At 45.0% G+C, this 23455-nt stretch overlaps 1 protein-coding gene across 1 annotated transcript; it reads left to right on the top strand.

The window, feature by feature from the left end:
- The first annotated feature begins 52 nt into the window (after positions 1-52).
- LOC116359920 (tRNA-dihydrouridine(16/17) synthase [NAD(P)(+)]-like) lies at positions 53-21933 on the top strand. The gene is made up of 14 exons (XM_031813965.1): positions 53-297; positions 6024-6277; positions 6953-7061; positions 7214-7264; positions 9894-10006; positions 11232-11314; positions 12756-12859; positions 13226-13373; positions 13644-13740; positions 16592-16680; positions 17278-17444; positions 18261-18298; positions 20093-20168; positions 20270-21933. Exons 2-14 carry the CDS (start codon positions 6038-6040, stop codon positions 20461-20463), a joined length of 1509 nt encoding a protein of 502 aa, XP_031669825.1. The 5' UTR covers positions 53-297; positions 6024-6037; the 3' UTR covers positions 20464-21933.
- The last annotated feature ends 1522 nt before the right edge of the window (positions 21934-23455 follow it).

The following is a 23455-nucleotide window of genomic DNA, read 5'->3' as shown; positions in this document are numbered from 1 at the left end:
TGTTTACTGTTGCCTTGTTTTTTTCTGGTATGGATTATTTCCTGCTTGATACACAATTCGTATGATATTTGAGGAACATCGTTACAGCTGACTATAGAGAGAGCTCACAACTCCGAAAGGTAGTTTAAATGGAAATGTGTGTTCAGTAATGTTCAAAAGCAAAGTTACTGAAACCAGGCGGTAGCTTTTACCACTTATCGTTTCCCCTCGGTCATATTTGACTGTTACACTGGTTTGGCACTCGAACCACCGTTGATAACATCCTGGAGTAAATTTTACAAAGTGTTTCTCATACAGGTAAATGTTATTTTGTGTTATCAAGCATTTTGATGAAATGTTAGATATGTCTTCTAGCGTGTCGTCAATATGTTTTTGTTGATGAAATCCACAGGAATTTTACTAGCTAACTGTGCTAACGTTAGCTGGCTGGCTGGGTAACCAAGAGTCATGTGCACCCAATGGCTACAGTATGTGTGCACCAGTTCTGACACGCGATCGCTAACATTGGTGGATCTCGGGAACTCTGCTCCTTTGAAAAATGTTTTAGAAATGTCCTTATTAACATGAATTAAAATTGTCTTTGTCACATCCAGAGCATCATGCTTGCGGGGAGATGAGGATGAGGGGTATCACACTGTCAAAACTAATATAATAACTACCCTAGGAAACTGTCCAGAGATTTAATCAGTCCCATATGTCCTACAGATATACTATGTCTCTATAAGTCCTACAGATATACTATGTCTCTTTAAGTCCTACAGATATACTATGTCTCTATAAGTCCTACAGATATACTATGGCTCTATAAGTCCTACAAATATACTATGTCTCTATAAGTCCTACAAGACATACTATGTCTCTATAAGTCCTACAGATATACTATGTCTCTATAAGTCCTACAGATATACTATGTCTCTATAAGTCCTACAGATATACTATGTTGGTATGTACTACAGATATACTATCTCTCTATAAGTCCTACAGATATACTATGTCTCTATAAGTCCCACAGATATACTATGTCTCTATAAGTCCTACAGATATTCTATGTCTCTATAAGTCCCACAGATATACTATGTCTCTATAAGTCCTACAGATGTACTATGTCTCTTTAAGTCCTACAGATATACTTATGTCTCTATAAGTCCTACAGATATACTGTGTCTCTATAAGTCCTACAGATATACTATGTTGGTATGTACTGCAGATATACTATGTCTCTATAAGTCCTACAGATATACTATGTCTCTATAAGTCCCACAGATATACTATGTCTCTATAAGTCCTACAAGACATACTATGTCTCTATAAGTCCTACAGATATACTATGTCTCTATAAGTCCTACAAGACATACTGTCTCTATAAGTCCTACAGATATACTATGTCTCTATAAGTCCTACAGATATACTATGTCTCTATAAGTCCTACAGATATACTATTCTCTTAAGTCCTACAGATATACTATGTCTCTATAAGTCCTACAGATATACTATGTCTCTATAAGTCCTACAGATATACTATGTCTCTATAAGTCCTACAGATATACTATGTCTCTATAAGTCCTACAGATATACTATGTCTCTATAAAGTCCTACAGATATACTATGTCTCTTTAAGTCCTACAGAATACTATGTCTCTATAAGTCCTACAGATATACTATGTCTCTATAAGTCCTACAGATATACTATGTCTCTATAAGTCCTACAGATATACTATGTCTCTTTAAGTCCTACAGATATACTATGTCTCTATAAGTCCTACAGATATACTATGTCTCTATAAGTCCTACAGATATACTATGTCTCTATAAGTCCTACAGATATACTAGGTCTCTATAAGTCCTACAGATATACTATGTCTCTATAAGTCCTACAGATATACTATGTCTCTATAAGTCCTACAGATATACTATGTCTCTATAAGTCCTACAGATATACTATGTCTCTATAAGTCCTACAGATATACTATGTCTCTATAAGTCCTACAGATATACTATGTCTCTATAAGTCCTACAGATGTACTATGTCTCTTTAAGTCCTACAGATATACTATGTCTCTATAAGTCCTACAGATATACTATGTCTCTATAAGTCCTACAGATAACTATGTCTCTATAAGTCCTACAGATATACTATGTCTCTATAAGTCCTACAGATATACTATGTCTCTATAAGTCCTACAAGACATACTATGTCTCTATAAGTCCTACAGATATACTATGTCTCTATAAGTCCTACAGATATACTATGTCTCTATAAGTCCTACAGATATACTATGTTGGTATGTACTACAGATATACTATCTCTCTATAAGTCCTACAGATATACTATGTCTCTATAAGTCCTACAGATATACTATGTCTCTATAAGTCCTACAGATATACTATGTCTCTATAAGTCCTACAGATATACTATGTCCTCTATAAGTCCTACAGATATACTATGTCTCTATAAGTCCTACAGATGTACTATGTCTCTTTAAGTCCTACAGATATACTATGTCTCTATAAGTCCTACAGATATACTATGTCTCTATAAGTCCTACAGATATACTATGTCTCTATAAGTTCCTACAGATATACTATGTCTCTGTAAGTTCCTACAGATATACTATGTCTCTATAGTCCTACAGATATACTATGTCTCTATAAGTCCTACAGATATACTATGTTCTCTATAAGTCCTACAGATATACTATGTCTCTTTAAGTCCTACAGATATACTATGTCTCTATAAGTCCTACAGATATACTATGTCTCTATAAGTCCTACAGATATACTATGTCTCTATAAGTCCTACAGATATACTATGTCTCTATAAGTCCTACAGATATACTATGTCTCTATAAGTCCTACAGATATACTATGTCTCTATAAGTCCCTACAGATATACTATGTCTCTATAAGTCCTACAGATATACTATGTCTCTATAAGTCCTACAGATATACTATGTCTCTATAAGTCCTACAGATATACTATGTCTCTATAAGTCCTACAGATATACTATGTCTCTATAAGTCCTACAGATATACTATGTCTCTATAAGTCCTACAGATATACTATGTCTCTATAAGTCCTACAGATATACTATGTCTCTATAAGTCCTACAGATATACTATGTCTCTATAGTCCTACAGATATACTATGTCTCTATAAGTCCTACAGATGTACTATGTCTCTTTAAGTCCTACAGATATACTATGTCTCTATAAGTCCTACAGATATACTATGTCTCTATAAGTCCTACAGATATACTATGTCTCTATAAGTCCTACAGATATACTATGTCTCTATAAGTCCTACAGATATACTATGTCTCTATAAGTCCTACAAGACATACTATGTCTCTATAAGTCCTACAGATATACTATGTCTCTATAAGTCCTACAGATATACTATGTCTCTATAAGTCCTACAGATATACTATGTTGGTATGTACTACAGATATACTATCTCTCTATAAGTCCTACAGATATACTATGTCTCTATAAGTCCTACAGATATACTATGTCTCTATAAGTCCTACAGATATACTATGGTCTCTATAAAGATATACAGATTCGCCCTCTATAAGTCCTACAGATGTACTATGTCTCTTTAAGTCCTACAGATATACTATGTCTCTATAAGTCCTACAGATATACATGTCTCTATAAGTCCTACAGATATACTATGTCTCTATAAAGTCCTACAGATATACTATGTCTCTTTAAGTCCTACAGATATACTATGTCTCTATAAGTCCTACAGATATACTATGTCTCTATAAGTCCTACAATATACTATGTCTCTATAAGTCCTACAGATATACTATGTCTCTTTAAGTCCTACAGATATACTATGTCTCTATAAGTCCTACAGATATACTATGTCTCTATAAGTCCTACAGATATACTATGTCTCTATAAGTCCTACAGATATACTATTTCTCTATAAGTCCTACAGATATACTATGTCTCTATAAGTCCTACAGATATACTATGTCTCTTTAAGTCCTACAGATATACTATGTCTCTATAAGTCCTACAGATATACTATGTCTCTATAAGTCCTACAGATATACTATGTCCTCTATAAGTCCTACAGATATACTATGTCTCTATAAGTCCTACAGATATACTATGTCTCTATAAGTCCTACAGATATACTATGTCTCTATAAGTCCTACAGATATACTATGTCTCTATAAGTCCTACAGATATACTATGTCTCTATAAGTCCTACAGATATACTATGTCTCTATAAGTCCTACAGATATACTATGTCTCTATAAGTCCTACAGATATACTATGTCCTCTATAAGTCCTACAGATATACTATGTCTCTATAAGTCCTACAGATATACTATGTCTCTATAAGTCCTACAGATATACTATGTCTCTATAAGTCCTACAGATATAACTATGTCCTATAAGTCCTACAGATATACTATGTCTCTATAAGTCCTACAGATCTACTATGTCTCTATAAGTCCTACAGATATACTATGTCTCTATAAGTCCTACAGATATACTATGTCTCTATAAGTCCTACAGATATACTATGTCTCTATAAGTCCTACAGATATACTATGTCTCTAATAAGTCCTACAGATCATACTATTCTCTATAAGTCCTACAGATATACTATGTCTCTATAAGTCCTACAGATTACTATGTCTCTATAAGTCCTACAGATATACTATGTCTCTATAAGTCCCTACAATATACTATGTCTCTATAAGTCCTACAGATATACTATGTCTCTATAATCCTACAGATATACTATGTCTCTATAAGTCCTACAGATATACTATGTCTCTATAAGTCCTACAGATATACTATGTCTCTATAAGTCCTACAGATATACTATGTCTTCTATAAAGTCCTACAGATATACTATGTCTCTATAAGTCCTACAGATATACTATGTCTCTATAAGTCCTACAGATATACTATGTCTCTATAAGTCCTACAGAATACTATGTCTCTATAAGTCCTACAGATATACTATGTCTCTATAAGTCCTACAGATATACTATTTTCTCTATAAGTCCTACAGATATACTATTGTCTCTATAAGTCCTACAGATTACTATGTCTCTATAAGTCCTACAGATATACTATTTCTCTATAAGTCCTACAGATATACTATTTCTCTATAAGTCCTACAGATATACTATGTCTCTATAAGTCCTACAGATATACTATGTCTCTATAAGTCCTACAGATATACTATGTCTCTATAAGTCCTACAGATATACTATGTCTCTCTAAGTCCTACAGATATACTATGTCTCTATAAGTCCTACAGATATACTATGTCTCTATAAGTCCTACAGATATACTATGTCTCTATAAGTCCTACAGATATACTATGTCTCTATAAGTCCTACAGATATACTATGTCTCTATAAGTCCTACAGATATACTATGTTGGTATGTACTACAGATATACTATGTCTCTATAAGTCCTACAGATATACTATGTCTCTATAAGTCCTACAGATATACTATGTCTCTTTAAGTCCTACAGATATACTATGTCTCTATAAGTCCTACAGATATACTATGTCTCTTTAAGTCCTACAGATATACTATGTCTCTATAAGTCCTACAGATATACTATGTCTCTATAAGTCCTACAGATATAACTTTTTTATTTATTTAATTTGATTGAACCTTTATCTAACAAGGCGAGTCAGTTAAGAACAAATTCTTATTTACAATGACGGCCTACTCCGGCCAAACCCGGACGACGCTGGGCCAATTGTGCGCTGCCCTATGGGACTCCAAATCATGGCCGGATGTGATACAGCCTGGATTCGAACCAGGGACTGTAGTGACGCCTCTTGCATTGAGATGCAGTGCCTGAGGCAGTTAATATCCAAGAAAGACCGTGACCCATTTAGGTTCTCAGTGGCCCAAGGGGAATCGTCCTCCTACTTTAGTTCTACCCAGTACCCTCTTTATTTTTGACTGTATTGTCCTCCTATGCTCAAAACAACTTCATTTTCTCTCTCATTCCCCTCTCCCTCTGTCAGGTCAGGTTGCTGTGATGGCGGTGAAGCTGCAAGGCTTTGAGTTCTGGAAGACCACGCTGAGGGGGGCGCGTTACGTCGTTGCACCCATGGTGGACCAGAGCGAACTGGCCTGGCGTCTACTGAGCCGTCGCCATGGCGCCGAGCTGTGCTACACGCCCATGCTGCACGCGCAGGTGTTTGTACGTGACGCCAACTACAGGAAAGACAACCTGTACAGCGAAGTCTGCCCCGAAGACAGGCCGCTTATTACACAGGTGAGAGAGAAAGACACACAAACACATGCCGACAGGGGAATGGAGTGTCACAGGTCGTATTATTCAACTACAGCTATTAGCCAACCTCTGTGTTTTACCACCACCTCTCACCCTGTTTCAGCTAACCTCTGTTTCACCATCCACTCTCACCCTGTTTCAGCTAACCTCTGTTTCACCATCCACTCTCACCCTGTTTCAGCTAACCTCTGTGTTTCACCATCCACTCTCACCCTGTTTCAGCTAACCTCTGTGTTTCACCATCCACTCTCACCCTGTTTCAGCTAGCCTCTGAGTTTTACCATCCACTTTCACCCTGTTTCAGCTAGCCTCTGTCTTACCACCACCTCTCACCCTGTTTCAGCTAGCCTCTGTGTTTTACCACCACCTCTCACCCTGTTTCAGCTAGCCTCTGTGTTTTACCATCCACTCTCACCCTGTTTCAGCTAACCTCTATGTTTTACCATCCACCCTCACCCTGTTTCAGCTAGCCTCTGTGTTTTACCATCCACTCTCACCCTGTTTCAGCTAGCCTCTGTGTTTTAACACCACCTCTCACCCTGTTTCAGCTAGCCTCTGAGTTTTACAATCACCCCGATTCCTGTGTTATGGTCTCAGTTCTGTGCCAATAACTCAGAGGTGTTTGTAATGCACTTTGTGTGTGTGTGTGTGTGTCAGTTCTGTGCCAACGACCCAGAGGTGTTTGTCCAGGCATGTCTACTGGCTCAGGACTACTGTGATGCTATCGATCTCAACCTGGGATGCCCACAGATGATCGCCAAGAGAGGTACTAACTAACCAACCCTGAAACCCCACTCAGAGACAGAGATGGTGTGTGTGAGAGAGATAAACCCTGATAAAAAAATAAAGTGGTTTTCAATTAGGCTAAGCATGCTGTATGTTTGGGGTCAATTTGTTTCTAATTTATTTCTGACGAAGGGCACTACGGAGTCTTCCTACAGGATGAGTGGGAGCTGCTGGAGAAGATGGGTGAGTTTGAACAGAGAGAGAAAAGAGGGAGAGAGTTAGAGAGGTAGAAATAAAATATAGTATGCCAGGTTTTACCTGTCTGGAATGGTGTCATGCTGTGTTTTACCTGTCTGGAATGGTGTCATGGTGTGTTTTACCTGTCTGGAATGGTGTCATGCTGTTTTACCTGTCTGGAATGGTGTCATGCTGTGTTTTACCTGTCTGGAATGGTGTCGTGCTGTGTTTTACCTGTCTGGAATGGTGTCGTGCTGTGTTTTACCTGTCTGGAATGGTGTCATGGTGTGTTTTACCTGTCTGGAATGGTGTCATGGTGTGTTTTACCTGTCTGGAATGGTGTCATGGTGTGTTTTACCTGTCTGTAATGGTGTCATGGTGTGTTTTACCTGTCTGGAATGGTGTCATGGTGTGTTTTACCTGTCTGGAATGGTGTCATGCTGTTTTACCTGTCTGGAATGGTGTCGTGCTGTGTTTTACCTGTCTGGAATGGTGTCATGCTGCGTTTTACCTGTCTGGAATGGTGTCGTGCTGTGTTTTACCTGTCTGGAATGGTGTCATGCTGCGTTTTACCTGTCTGGAATGGTGTCATGGTGTGTTTTACCTGTCTGGAATGGTGTCATGGTGTGTTTTACCTGTCTGGAATGGTGTCATGGTGTGTTTCACCTGTCTGGAATGGTGTCATGCTGCGTTTTACCTGTCTGGAATGGTGTCATAATGCATTTTACCTGTCTGGAATGGTGTCATAATGCATTTTACCTGTCTGGAATGGTGTCGTGCTGTTTTACCTGTCTGGAATGGTGTCATGGTGTGTTTTACCTGTCTGGAATGGTGTCATGCTCTGTTTTACCTGTCTGGAATGGTGTCATGCTGTGTTTCACCTGTCTGGAATGGTGTCATGCTGTGTTTTACCTGTCTGGAATGGTGTCATGCTGTTTTACATGTCTGGAATGGTGTCATGCTGTTTAACATGTCTGGAATGGTGTCGTGCTGTTTTACCTGTCTGGAATGGTGTCATGCTCTGTTTCACCTGTCTGGAATGGTGTCATGCTCTGTTTTACCTGTCTGGAATGGTGTCATGCTCTGTTTTACCTGTCTGGAATGGTGTCATGGTGTGTTTTACCTGTCTGGAATGGTGTCATGGTGTGTTTAACCTGTCTGGAATGGTGTCATTCTGCATTTTACCTGTCTGGAATGGTGTCATTCTGCATTTTACCTGTCTGGAATGGTGTCATTCTGCATTTTACCTGTCTGGAATGGTGTCATGCTGCGTTTTACCTGTCTGGAATGGTCTGTACATCATAAGCACTCAGTCTTTTACTAGATAATTAGTTGAAAAAAAGTGTAAAGTGTGAGTTTTTGGGTTCTATATGTTTTCAGAAGATGGGCAGGGACTCTGCTGTCCTAGTTTCAGGGGGAAGCTTGTTCCACCATTGGGGTGCCAGGAGAGAGAAGAGCTTGGGCTGGGCTGAGTGGGAGCTGTAGGGTGGGTAGGGCCAAGAGACCAGAGGTGGCAGAACGGAGTATTCCGGTTGGAGTGTAGTGTTTGAGCCTGAAGGTCGTGAGGGGCAGTTCCTCTTGCTGTTCCGTAGGCAAACACCAGGGTCTTGAAGATTGGAAGCCATCGGAGTGTGTGGAGGAGCGGGCTGCGGCGTTCTGGAGAAGTTGCAGGGGGTTTGATGGAACAAGCTGGGAGCCCAGCCAACAGAGAGTTGCAGTAGGCCAGACGGGAGATGACAAGTGCCTGGATTAGGACCTGTGCTACTTCCTGTGTGAGGAAGGGTTGTACTGTACGGATGTGGTAGAGCTTGACCCTGCAGGAGCGGGTCACTGCTTTGACGTTTGCAGAAAACAACAGGATGTTCTCTAGTGTCCTGCCAAGGTTCTATGCACTCTGGGATGGGAACACCACGGAGTTGTCAACTGTGATGGAGAGGTCTTGGAGCAGGCAGGCCTTTCCCGGGAGGAAGAGCAGCTCCGTCTTGTCGAGGTTGAGCTTGAGGTGGTGGGCCGACATCCAAGCTGAGATATCTGCCAGGCATGCAGAGATGCGTGTCACCAAAGCTGAGTGACTTGGCGTATAGAGAGAAGAGGAGAGGGCCTAGAACGGAGCCCTGGGGGACACCAGTACTGAGAGTAGTATGGTGCAGACACAGATCCTCTCCACGTCACCTGGTCTCAATGTTTTTAGATTGTTAGCCCAGAAAAGTTTTTTAATTTTCAGCCGGGCCATATATTTTCAAATTCCATTCCTTTACTTAGATTTGTGTGTAGTGGGTATATTTTGTGGAATGGTTAGATATTACTTGTTAGATATTACTGCACTGTCGGAGCTAGAGACACAAGCATTTCGCTACACCCACAATAATGTCTGCTAAACACGTGTATGTGACCAATAATATTTGATTTGATTTAAGCTAGCCAGTCTTTTCTCTGTTTCTCCTTAGTGAAGCTAGCCAGTCTTTTTCTCTCTGTTTCTCCTCAGTGAAGCTAGCCAGTCTTTTTCTCTCTGTTTCTCCTTAGTGAAGCTAGCCAGTCTTTTCTCTCTGTTTCTCCTTAGTGAAGCTAGCCAGTCTTTTTCTCTCTGTTTCTCCTTAGTGAAGCTAGCCAGTCTTTTTTCTCTGTTTCTCCTTAGTGAAGCTAGCCAATGAGAAGATCTCTGTTCCCATCACCTGTAAGATCCGTGTGTTTAACAAGATGGAGGAGACTGTTCAGTACGCTCAGATGCTGGAGAAGGCTGGATGCCAGGTGGGAAACATCACACACAAGTATTTTATTTTGATCTTCTATGAAACATTACCTAAAATTAGCCAGATTATATTTAGAGGTGCAAGCACCTGGGATGGGAACACCATAGATTGTCAACTGTGATGGAGAGGTCTTGGAGCAGGCAGGCCTTTCCCGGGAGGAAGAGCAGCTCCGTCTTGTCGAGGTTGAGCTTGAGGTGTTGGAGGTACTTTGTGTAGTCTAGTATGTCTCTGCTGTGTAGTTGGAGGTACTTTGTGTAGTCTAGTAGGTCTCTGCTGTGTAGTTGGAGGTAGTTTGTGTAGTCTAGTAGGTCTCTGCTGTGTAGTTGGAGGTAGTTTGTGTAGTCTAGTAGGTCTCTGCTGTGTAGTTGGAGGTAGTTTGTGTAGTCTAGTAGGCCTCTGCTGTGTAGTTGGAGGTAGTTTGTGTAGTCTAGTAGGCCTCTGCTGTGTAGTTGGAGACAGTTTGTGTAGTCTAGTATGTCTCTGCTGTGTAGTTGGAGGTAGTTTGTGTAGTCTAGTATGTCTCTGCTGTGTAGTTGGAGGTAGTTTGTGTAGTCTAGTATGTCTCTGCTGTGTAGTTGGAGGTAGTTTGTGTAGTCTAGTAGGTCTCTGCTGTGTAGTTGGAGGTAGTTTGTGTAGTCTAGTAGGTCTCTGCTGTGTAGTTGGAGGTAGTTTGTGTAGTCTAGTAGGTCTCTGCTGTGTAGTTGGAGGTAGTTTGTCTATCTGGGTGATGTTTTCTCTCTCTCCTGAATGATCTGAATCTAGGATTACAGGGACCCTCTGCAACTATATTCAATGTGCGGGACAAAATTGAGGCTATGATTAAGAAGTTGGAGCTCTTCTCTGTCTGCATTAACAAGGACAACACACAGGTCTTTCCATCATCGTAGGATTTTTTTTGTGTTCTAAATGAACTCAAGCTTACGGACAATGTCAAATGTGATATAGCGAAGCACCTGAGTGAGTTGGGTGCGCAATTCCGCAGGTTCTTTCCCGAAACGAATGACACAAACAACTGGATTCGTTATCCCTTTCATGCCCTGCCTCCAGTCCACTTACAAATATCTGAACAAGAGAACCTCATCAAAAACTTGCCTCGTAGTACTGCAGTGTCACCTATGCTGTCTCCATAACAACACACAGACAGACTCATTTTATTAGTAATTAATTTTTTATTTAACCGGGTAGGAAGTCTTGTCATTCAGACCTCTCCATCTCTGTCTCAGCTGCTGACCGTCCACGGTCGGACCAAGGACCAGAAAGGACCCGCCACGGGCATCGCTAGCTGGGAACACATCAAGGCTGTACGGTAAGCACACTGCAGTTCCCTCACAGTTCAATTAAGAAAGGACCCGCCACAGGCATCGCTAGCTGGGAACACATCAAGGCTGTACGGTAAGCACACTGCAGTTCCCTCACAGTTCAATTAAGAAAGGACCCGCCACAGGCATCGCTAGCCGGGAACACATCAAGGCTGTACGGTAAGCACACTGCAGTTCCCTCACAGTTCAAGACTACAGAGAAGAACCAATATTATGTTTGTCAGGTGGAAACAGTTTGTGTAGTCTTGTAGGTCTCTGCTGTGTAGTTGGAGGTAGTTTGTGTAGTCTAGTAGGGGAGACAGTTTGTAGTCTAGTATGGCTATTGTGTAGTTGGAGGTAGTTTGTAGTCTAGTAGGTCTCTGCTGTGTAGTTGGAGGTAGTTTGTAGTCTAGTAGGTATCTGCTGTGTAGTTGGAGGTTGTTTGTGTAGTCTAGTAAGGGAGACCGTTTGTAGTCTAGTACGGCTACTGTGTAGTTGGAGACAGTTTGTAGTCTAGTAGGTCTCTGCTGTGTAGTTGGAGACAGTTTGTGTAGTCTAGTAGGTCTCTGCTGTGTAGTTGGAGACAGTTTGTGTAGTCTAGTAGGTCTCTGCTGTGTAGTTGGAGGTAGTTTGTGTAGTCTAGTAGGGGAGACAGTTCGTAGTCTAGTATGGCTACTGTGTAGTTGGAGGTAGTTTGTAGTCTAGTAGGTCTCTGCTGTGTAGTTGGAGGTAGTTTGTAGTCTAGTAGGTATCTGCTGTGTAGTTGGAGGTAGTTTGTGTAGTCTAGTAGGTATCTGCTGTGTAGTTGGAGGTAGTTTGTGTAGTCTAGTAGGGGAGACAGTTTGTAGTCTAGTACGGCTACTGTGTAGTTGGAGACAGTTTGTAGTCTAGTAGGTCTCTGCTGTGTAGTTGGAGACAGTTTGTGTAGTCTAGTAGGTCTCTGCTATGTAGTTGGAGACAGTTTGTGTAGTCTAGTAGGTCTCTGCTGTGTAGTTGGAGACAGATTGTATAGTCTAGTAGGTCTCTGCTGTGTAGTTGGAGACAGTTTGTATAGTCTAGTAGGTCTCTGCTGTGTAGTTGGAGGTAGTTTGTGTAGTCTAGTAGGTCTCTGCTGTGTAGTTGGAGGTAGTTTGTGTAGTCTAGTAGGTCTCTGCTGTGTAGTTGGAGGTAGTTTGTGTAGTCTGGTAGGTCTCTGCTGTGTAGTTGGAGGTAGTTTGTGTAGTCTAGTAGGTCTCTGCTGTGTAGTTGGAGGTAGTTTGTATAGTCTAGTAGGTCTCTGCTGTGTAGTTGGAGACAGTTTGTGTAGCCTAGTAGGTCTCCAAGAAGTTTCGTCACAGGAAAATATTATATTATATTCTACTGTACAGTACTCTATTCTATTGTCACATAGCTGATACTGGGTTTATTAAACAGTCGCTCTCTCTATCTCTCTCTGTGTTGTTGCTATAGGAACGCTGTTAACATCCCTGTGTTCGCTAACGGTAACATCCAACACCTGAGTGATGTGGAGCAGTGTATGGAGGAGACTGGAGTACAGGGGGTGATGAGTGCAGGTACACACCTCCGCCTCACCTTGAGTAATTAGTCTCCCAAGAGTCATAACACCTACTAATTTGTGTTTATCACTTTCTCTCTCTCTCATGTGTCTGTGTGTGTATGGTTCTTTCTGTGTGTTTCTCTCTGTTTCTCTCTCTCTGTGTGTGTGTGGTTCTCTGTGTGTTTCTCTCTCTCTCTCTGTTTTTCTCTCTCTCTCTGTGTGTTCTCTCTCTCTCTCTGTTTCTCTCTCTCTGTTTCTCTCTCTGTGTTTATCTCTCTCTCTCTCTCTCTCTCTCTCTCTCTCTCTCTCTCTCTCTCTCTCTCTCTCTCTCTCTCTCTGTGTTTCTTTCTCTGTGTTTCTCTCTCTCTGTGTGTGTTTCCAGAGGGGAACCTCCATAACCCAGCTCTGTTTGAGGGTCACAGCCCTCCTGTATGGGAGATGGCTGAGGAGTATCTAGAGGTGGTCAGTCAGTACCCTCCCTGTACCCTGTCCTATGTCCGAGCACACCTCTTCAAGCTCTGGCACCACACGTATGTAACACACACACCCAGAGGGACACACACACACACACCCAGAGGGACACACACACACACCCAGAGGGACACACACACACACCCAGAGGGACACACACACACCCAGAGGGACACACACACACACCCAGAGGGACACACACACACCCAGAGGGACACACACACACACCCAGAGGGACACACACACACCCAGAGGGACACACACACACACTCAGGACTTCACTATCGCCACAATCTGTGTGTGTGTTTGATTTGTTAGTGTTTCTCCAGGCTGCAGATCCACAAGGACCTGAGAGAGGAGCTGGCCAAGGTGAAGAACCTGCAGGGGCTGACAGAGGTCAGCAGACAACTCAGACTACGCTGCCAGGTACTAAGGTTTAGGGTTAGCTACGCTGTCAGGTACCTAGGGTTAGCTATGCTGTCAGGTACCTAGGGTTAGGGTTAGCTATGCTGTCAGGTACCTAGGGTTAGCTACACTGTCAGGTACCTAGGGTTAGCTACGCTGCCAGGTACCAAGGGTTAGGGTTAGCTACGCTGCCAGGTACCTAGGGTTAGCTACGCTGCCAGGTACCTAGGGTTAGCTATGCTGTCAGGTACCTAGGGTTAGCTACACTGTCAGGTACCTAGGGTTAGGGTTAGCTACGCTGCCAGGTACCTAGGGTTAGGGTTAGCTACGCTGCCAGGTACCTAGGGTTAGCTATGCTGTCAGGTACCTAGGGTTAGGGTTAGCTATGCTGTCAGGTACCTAGGGTTAGCTATGCTGTCAGGTACCTAGGGTTAGGGTTAGCTACACTGTCAGGTACCTAGGGTTAGCTATGCTGTCAGGTACCTAGGGTTAGCTACGCTGCCAGGTACCTAGGGTTAGCTACGCTGCCAGGTACCTAGGGTTAGCTATGCTGTCAGGTACCTAGGGTTAGCTACACTGTCAGGTACCTAGGGTTAGGGTTAGCTACGCTGTCAGGTACCTAGGGTTAGGGTTAGCTACGCTGCCAGGTACCTAGGGTTAGGGTTAGCTATGCTGTCAGGTACCTAGGGTTAGGGTTAGCTATGCTGTCAGGTACCAAGGGTTAGGGTTAGCTACACTGCCAGGTACCTAGGGTTAGGGTTAGCTACACTGCCAGGTACCTAGGGTTAGCTACGCTGCCAGGTACCTAGGGTTAGGGTTAGCTACGCTGCCAGGTACCTAGGGTTAGCTACACTGCCAGGTACCTAGGGTTAGGGTTAGCTACACTGCCAGGTACCTAGGGTTAGGGTTAGCTACACTGCCAGGTACCTAGGGTTAGCTACGCTGCCAGGTACCTAGGGTTAGGGTTAGCTACACTGCCAGGTACCTAGGGTTAGCTACACTGCCAGGTACCTAGGGTTAGGGTTAGCTACACTGCCAGGTACCAAGGGTTAGGGTTAGCTACGCTGCCAGGTACCAAGGGTTAGGGTTAGCTACGCTGTCAGGTACCAAGGGTTAGGGTTAGCTACGCTGTCAGGTACCAAGGGTTAGGGTTAGCTACGCTGCCAGGTACCTAGGGTTAGCTACACTGCCAGGTACCAAGGGTTAGGGTTAGCTACGCTGCCAGGTACCTAGGGTTAGGGTTAGCTACACTGTCAGGTACCAAGGGTTAGGGTTAGCTACGCTGCCAGGTACCTAGGGTTAGCTACGCTGCCAGGTACCTAGGGTTAGGGTTAGCTACACTGTCAGGTACCAAGGGTTAGGGTTAGCTACGCTGCCAGGTACCTAGGGTTAGGGTTAGCTACACTGTCAGGTACCAAGGGTTAGGGTTAGCTACGCTGCCAGGTACCTAGGGTTAGGGTTAGCTATGCTGTCAGGTACCTAGGGTTAGCTACGCTGCCAGGTACCTAGGGTTAGCTATGCTGCCAGGTACCAAGGGTTAGGGTTAGCTACGCTGCCAGATACCTAGGGTTAGGGTTAGCTATGCTGTCAGGTACCAAGGGTTAGGGTTAGCTACGCTGCCAGGTACCTAGGGTTAGCTATGCTGCCAGGTACCAATAGTTAGGGTTAGCTACGTTGCCAGATACCTAGGGTTAGGGTTAGCTATGCTGCCAGGTACCAATGGTTAGGGTTAGCTACGCTGCCAGGTACCAATGGTTAGGGTTGGCTACGCTGCCAGATACCTAGGGTTAGGGTTAGCCAGGTACCAAGGGATCATTCTGTTTTTCACCTTTCCTTCCCTCCTCCCCAAAATGTTTTACGCCTTTTTAGTTTCTCTTCCTCACCAATTGCTCCTCCTCTTTTTCCCCTCTTCTCCCTCCTCCCCCTCTTCTCCCTCTTCCCCCTCTCCCTCTTCTCCCCCTCTTCTCCCTCTTCTCCCCCTCTTCTCCCTCTTCTCCCCCTCTTCTCCCTTCTCCCCCTCTTTTCCCTCTTCCCCTTCTTCACCCTCTCCCTCTTCTCCCTCCTCCCCCCCCTCCCCCTCTTCTCCCTCCTCCCCCCTCCCCCTCTTCCCCCTCTTCTCCCTCCTCCCCCCTCCCCCTCTTCTCCCTCTTCTCCCTCCTCCCCTCCTCCCCCCTCCCCCTCTTCTCCCTCCTCCCCCTCTTCTCCCTTCTCCCCTTCTTCACCCTCTCCCTCTTCTCCCCCTCTTCTCCCTCCTCCCCCTCTTCTCCCTTCTCCCCCTCTTCTCCCTTCTCCCCCTCTTCTCCCTTCTCCCCCTCTTCTCCCTTCTCCCCTTCTTCACCCTCTCCCTCTTCTCCCTCTTCTCCCTCCTCCCCCTCCCCCTCTTCTCCCTCCTCCCCCTCCCCCTCTTCTCCCTCCTCCCCCTCTTCTCCCTTCTCCCCTTCTTCACCCTCTCCCCTTCTTCACCCTCTCCCTCTTCTCCCCCTCTTCTCCCTCCTCCCCCTCTTCTCCCTCCTCCCCCTCTTCTCCCTTCTCCCCCTCTTCTCCCTTCTCCCCCTCTTCTCCCACTCTTCTCCCCCTCTTCTCCCACTCTTCTCCCCTTCTTCACCCTCTCCCTCTTCTCCCCCTCTTCTCCCTCCTCCCCCTCTTCTCCCTTCTCCCCCTCTTCTCCCTTCTCCCCTTCTTCACCCTCCCCCTCTTCTCCCCCCTCCTTCACTTCTCCCCCCTCCCCTTCTCCCCCCTCCTTCACTTCTCCCCCCTCCCCTTCTCCCCCCTCCCCTTCTCCCCCCTCCCCCTCTTCTCCCCCTCTTCTCCCTCCCCCCAACACAACTAGATGATGACACTGGTTCTTTTCTCATTTCTTTAACCTCTGCAGGAGGAGATAACCAATGGAGGAGAGGAGGCGGGGCAGGTGGTTGGGCTGCCATTCCCTCATTGGATCTGCCAGCCGTACGTCAGACCAGTGTGAGTGACAATTTCCTGTTGAGAATCCTAACTTGAGATCTGTGTACATTCCTTTACTTAGATTTGTGTGTATTAGGTAGTTGTTGTGAAAATGTTAGATATTACTGCACTGCAGTCGGAACTAGAAGTACAAGCATTTCGCTACACTCGCGTTAACATCTGCTGACCATGTGTACGTGACCATTAACACCTGCTGACCATGTGTATGTGACCATTAACACCTGCTGACCATTAACACCTGCTGACCATTAACACCTGCTGACCATTAACATCTGCTGACCATTAACACCTGCTGACCATTAACATCTGCTGACCATTAACATCTGCTGACCATTAACACCTGCTGACCATTAACACCTGCTGACCATTAACACCTGCTGACCATTAACACCTGCTGACCATTAACACCTGCTGACCATTAACACCTGCTGACCATTAACACCTGCTGACCATTAACATCTGCTGACCATTAACATCTGCTGACCATGTGTACGCGACCAATAACAATTTGATTAGAAGATCAAAGTCGTCAAGTCCACACACACACACATAGAAACCGTAACACGTTGCCGTGACGACGAACATTGTTCTTGCCAGGCCGAAGGCTCCGGTTGCTAACAGCAACGGTACGGAGGTGAAGGCAGGGTGTCACAAGAGGGCGTTGTCACAGGAGGACTCGGACGGGGCGAGCGATGCCCTCTCCAAAAACAAACAGAAGAAGAAAGCCAGGAACCCCCAGAAGAACTTCTGTCCCGAGCAGAAACGTGAGTTATTTGTCCTCGTAGTACTGCAGTTACCTAGACTCTCTCTCCAGTCTAATTAAGCAATACGCCCCTTAGCCGTGGGATATTGGCCATATACCACACACCCCCAAGGTGCCTTATTGCTGTTATAAACTGGTTACCAACATAATTAGGGCAGTGAAACGAAATGTTTTGTCATACCCGTGGTGTACGGTCTGATATACACCAGCTGTCAGCCAATCATCATTCAGGGCTGGAACCACCCAGTTTATAACAGCAATAAGACGCCTCGGGGGATCGTGGTATACGGCCAATATACCACGGCTAAGGGCTGTGTCCAGGCACTCAGCGTTGCGTTGTGCGTAAGAACAGCCCTCAGCTGTCAGCCAATCATCATTCAGGGCTGGAACCACCCAGTTTATAACAGCAATAAGACGCCTCGGGGGATCGTGGTATACGGCCAATATACCACGGCTAAGGGCTGTGTCCAGGCACTCAGCGTTGCGTTGTGCGTAAGAACAGCCCTCAGCTGTCAGCCAATCATCATTCAGGGCTGGAACCACCCAGTTTATAACAGCAATACGACGCCTCGGGGGATTGTGGTATACGGCCAATATACCACGGCTAAGGGTTGTGTTCAGACACTCAGCGTAGCCGTGGCATATTGGTATATGTTTTGTCATACCCGTGGTATGCGGTCTGATATACGACGGCTGTCAGCCAATCAGCATTCAGGGCTGGAACCACCCAGTTTATAATGCTACAGAATCTACAGCGTCTCAGCCGACACAAACAGTACAGTAGATAACCTCTGTTTTACCGCTGTTTTCTCTGCAGCAAAGTACATCAAGTGTGAGCAGTGTGGAAATCCAAAGGTGAGTGGAGAGACGACCTCCTCACCCTGTTCCTCCTCTTCACCCTGTTCCACCTCTTCACCCTGTTCCACCTCTTTACCCTGTTCCACCTCTTCACCCTGTTCCTCCTCTTCACCCTGTTCCTCCTCTTCACCCTGTTCCTCATTACAGATGAAGTTTAGCCCTGGACTAAGAAACGTTTAATGGAGAACCTGTCCTGACTGTATAATAGTGTTATGTATGCAGGTCAGATTCTTAGGAGCTAGAAGCAGAGCTGCCATGTCTGTTGGCGCAATTTTGTACTTCCAGGTCCCTAACCCGTCTACCCCCTCTCCGGGTCCCTAACCCGTCTACCCCCTCTCCGGGTCCCTAACCCGTCTAACCTCTCTCCGGGTCCCTAACCCGTCTCTCCCCTCTCCGGGTCCCTAACCCGTCTACCCCCTCTCCGGGTCCCTAACCCGTCTACCCTCTCTCCGGGTCCCTAACCCGTCTACCCCCTCTCCGGGTCCCTAACCCGTCTACCGCCTCTCCGGGTCCCTAACCCGTCTCTCCGGGTCCCTAACCCGTCTACCCTCTCTCCGGGTCCCTAACCCGTCTACCCCCTCTCCGGGTCCCTAACCCGTCTACCCCCTCTCCGGGTCCCTAACCCGTCTACCCCCTCTCTCCGGGTCCCTAACCCGTCTACCCCCTCTCCGGGTCCCTAACCCGTCTACCCCCTCTCCGGGTCCCTAATCTGTCTCCCTCCCTCTCTCTCCAGGTCCCTAACCCCCTCTCCTGGGCCCTAACCCCCCCCTTCTCTCCAGGTCCCTAACCCCCTCTCTCTCTCTCTGTAGGGTAATCAGTGTGTAGTCAACCTCTCTCTCTGTAGGGTAATCAGTGTGTATTCAACCTCTCTCTCTCTGTAGGGTAATCAGTGTGTATTCAACCTCTCTCTCTCTCTCTGTAGGGTAATCAGTGTGTATTCAACCTGTCTCTCTCTCTGTAGGGTAATCAGTGTGTATTCAACCTGTCTCTCTCTCTGTAGGGTAATCAGTGTGTATTCAACCTCTCTCTCTCTGTAGGGTAATCAGTGTATATTCAACCTCTCTCTCTCTCTGTAGGGTAATCAGTGTGTAGTCAACCTGTCTCTCTCTCTGTAGGATAATCAGTGTGTATTTATCCTCTCTCTCTCTGTAGGGTAATCAGTGTGTATTCAACCTCTCTCTCTCTGTAGGGTAATCAGTGTGTATTCAACCTCTCTCTCTCTGTAGGGTAATCAGTGTGTATTCAACCTCTCTCTCTCTCTCTCTCTGTAGGGTAATCAGTGTGTATTCAAACTCTCTCTCTCTGTAGGGTAATCAGTGTGTATTCAACCTCTCTCTCTCTCTCTCTCTGTAGGGTAATCAGTGTGTATTCAACCTCTCTCTCTCTCTCTCTCTCTGTAGGGTAATCAGTGTGTATTCAACCTCTCTCTCTCTCTCTCTCTGTAGGGTAATCAGTGTGTATTCAACCTCTCTCTCTGTAGGGTAATCAGTGTGTATTCAACCTCTCTCTCTCTCTCTCTGTAGGGTAATCAGTGTGTATTCAACCTCTCTCTCTCTCTCTCTCTGTAGGGTAATCAGTGTGTATTCAACCTCTCTCTCTGTAGGGTAATCAGTGTGTATTCAACCTCTCTCTCTCTCTCTCTCTCTCTGTAGGGTAATCAGTGTGTATTCAACCTCTCTCTCTCTCTCTCTCTCTCTGTGTAGGGTAATCAGTGTGTATTCAACCTCTCTCTCTCTCTCTCTCTGTAGGGTAATCAGTGTGTATTCAACCTCTCTCTCTCTCTCTCTGTAGGGTAATCAGTGTGTATTCAACCTGTGTCGAGGCTGCTGTAAAAAGAAGGCCCACAAGGAGGTGGCAGACTGCCCAAGTGAGTCGTCATCTCCCCCCCCTCCGCCCTACACACACACACACACACACACAGCTGTCTTTCTCTGATATATCCTTTATTTCCTCTCGTCTGGTTTAAAGGTCACGGGCTGAGGTTCAAGACCAAGGCAGAGAAACAGAAGTCAGAGCGGCAAGAGGAGGAGGAGGAGGAGGGAAAGAGCAGAGGATTACAGGAGGAAGAGGATGGAGGATTGTTGAACGGGACCCCCAGCCCCCCAACAGACCCCCCACAGAGGACAGACTGTGGCCTGAGACATGGACTAACAGGGACATAGACATCCATTCATATGTAGAGCAGTACACACACACACACACACACACAGCAGGATGTGGAGAACTTTATCCATCAACAGTATACAGAGACACAAGAACGTATTGTAAGGAACACACACGTGCATCCATACTGTCTCATACATACTCGCCACTGTCCTCCATTGCTGCTGTGCTGAACTGGCTTTGATGGGGTTTCACCACTACGCCCTCCTCCTCCTACCTGACTGACTGGGGGAGTCTTCCTGGACTGATGTAATGATTAGACTCCTCCTACATGACTGATGTAATGGATAGACTCCTCCTACCTGACTGACTGGGGGAGTCTTCCTGGACTGATGTAATGGATAGACTCCTTCTAACTGACTGACTGGGGGAGTCTTCCTGGACTGATGTAATGGATAGACTCCTCCTACATGACTGATGTAATGGATAGACTCCTCCTCCTACCTGACTGGGGGAGTCTTCCTGGACTGATGTAATGGATAGACTCCTCCTACCTGACTGATGTAATGGATAGACTCCTTCTACCTGACTGACTGGGGGAGTCTTCCTGGACTGATGTAATGGATAGACTCCTCCTACATGACTGATGTAATGGATAGACTCCTCCTACCTGACTGACTGGGGGAGTCTTCCTGGACTGATGTAATGGATAGACTCCTCCTACCTGACTGACTAGGGGAGTCTTCCTGGACTGATGTAATGGATAGACTCCTCCTACCTGACTGACTGGGGGGAGTCTTCCTGGACTGATGTAATGGATAGACTCCTCCTACCTGACTGACTGGGGGAGTCTTCCTGGACTGATGTAATGGATAGACTCCTCCTACCTGACTGATGTAATGGATAGACTCCTCCTACCTGACTGACTGGGGGAGTCTTCCTGGACTAATTTCTCTCTTGGACTTTAGCATAACAAGTCAAGCTTTGAAGTCAACGGGAGATTCACCCCCAAAAAGTCCATGTGGGTCTTCCTCGTTGGTCTGCAGCCGCTTCTGGAAGGAGGAAGAGCTCATGGAGTCGTAACAGTACAGGAAGGAGGAAGAGCTCATGGAGTCGTAACAGTACAGGAAGGAGGAAGAGCTCATGGAGTCGTAACAGTACTATCCCAGTACTGCTCAATCTCTACATTTATTTGTCCTTTTGGTTGTGGTCAATAATGGGACTATTTCCTGGTGATCTTTGTCCCCCCCCTGAACTAGAAGGATATTTTATCACCTGACTGTTAGAATGGTGACTGTCTGTTAGAATGGTGACTGTCTGTTAGAATGGTGACTGTCTGTTAGAATGGTGACTGTCTGTTAGAATGGGGACTGACTGTTAGAATGGGGACTGACTGTTAGAATGGGGACTGTTTGTTAGAATATCCTTCTGTTAGAATGGTGACAGTCTGTTAGAATGGTGACTGTCTGTTAGAATGGTGACTGTCTGTTAGAATGGTGACTGTCTGTTAGAATGGTGACTGACTGTTAGAATGGTGACTGTCTGTTAGAATGGTGACTGTCTGTTAGAATGGTGACTGTCTGTTAGAATGGTGACTGTCTGTTAGAATGGTGACTGTCTGTTAGAATGGTGACTGACTGTTAGAATGGTGACTGTCTGTTAGAATGGTGACTGTCTGTTAGAATGGTGACTGACTGTTAGAATGGTGACTGACTGTTAGAATGGTGACCGTCTGTTAGAATGGTGACTGTCTGTTAGAATGGTGACTGACTGTTAGAATGGTGACTGTCTGTTAGAATGGTGACTGACTGTTAGAATGGTGACTGACTGTTAGAATGGTGACTGTCTGTTAGAATGGTGACTGTCTGTTAGAATGGTGACTGTCTGTTAGAATGGTGACTGACTGTTAGAATGGTGACTGTCTGTTAGAATGGTGACTGACTGTTAGAATGGTGACTGACTGTTAGAATGGTGACTGACTGTTAGAATGGTGACTGACTGTTAGAATGGTGACTGACTGTTAGAATGGTGACTGTCTGTTAGAATGGTGACTGACTGTTAGAATGGTGACTGACTGTTAGAATGGGGACTGTCTGTTAGAATGGTGACTGACTGTTAGAATGGTGACTGACTGTTAGAATGGTGACTGACTGTTAGAATGGTGACTGTCTGTTAGAATGGTGACTGACTGTTAGAATGGGGACTGACTGTTAGAATGGTGACTGTCTGTTAGAATGGTGACTGTCTGTTAGAATGGTGACTGTCTGTTAGAATGGGGACTGTCTGTTAGAATGGTGACTGACTGTTAGAATGGTGACTGTCTGTTAGAATGGTGACTGACTGTTAGAATGGTGACTGTCTGTTAGAATGGTGACTGACTGTTAGAATGGTGACTGACTGTTAGAATGGTGACTGACTGTTAGAATGGTGACTGTCTGTTAGAATGGTGACTGACTGTTAGAATGGTGACTGACTGTTAGAATGGTGACTGACTGTTAGAATGGTGACTGTCTGTTAGAATGGTGACTGACTGTTAGAATGGTGACTGTCTGTTAGAATGGTGACTGTCTGTTAGAATGGGGACTGACTGTTAGAATGGTGACTGACTGTTAGAATGGTGACTGACTGTTAGAATGGTGACTGTCTGTTAGAATGGTGACTGTCTGTTAGAATGGTGACTGTCTGTTAGAATGGTGACTGTCTGTTAGAATGGGGACTGACTGTTAGAATGGTGACTGACTGTTAGAATGGTGACTGACTGTTAGAATGGTGACAGTCTGTTAGAATGGTGACTGACTGTTAGAATGGGGACTGACTGTTAGAATGGTGACTGTCTGTTAGAATGGTGACTGTCTGTTAGAATGGTGACTGTCTGTTAGAATGGTGACTGACTGTTAGAATGGTGACTGTCTGTTAGAATGGTGACTGACTGTTAGAATGGTGACTGACTGTTAGAATGGTGACTGTCTGTTAGAATGGTGACTGACTGTTAGAATGGGGACTGACTGTTAGAATGGTGACTGTCTGTTAGAATGGTGACTGTCTGTTAGA

Source organism: Oncorhynchus kisutch, unplaced genomic scaffold (genome assembly GCF_002021735.2).
Source record: "Oncorhynchus kisutch isolate 150728-3 unplaced genomic scaffold, Okis_V2 Okis06b-Okis10b_hom, whole genome shotgun sequence".
Lineage (NCBI taxonomy): Eukaryota > Metazoa > Chordata > Actinopteri > Salmoniformes > Salmonidae > Oncorhynchus > Oncorhynchus kisutch.
Note: the sequence above shows the minus strand (reverse complement) of the source record. Positions and strands in the feature narration are given on the sequence as shown.

Excerpts from the sequence above, each read along its gene's own strand:
- LOC116359920 (XM_031813965.1), top strand. The coding sequence starts at position 6,038 with ATGGCGGTGAAGCTGCAAGGCTTTGAGTTCTGGAAGACCACGCTGAGG. Across the intron at positions 6,278-6,952 it reads ACAGGCCGCTTATTACACAG|TTCTGTGCCAACGACCCAGA; the intron begins GTGAGAGAGAAA and ends TGTGTGTGTCAG. Across the intron at positions 17,445-18,260 it reads CTTCTGTCCCGAGCAGAAAC|CAAAGTACATCAAGTGTGAG; the intron begins GTGAGTTATTTG and ends TTTTCTCTGCAG.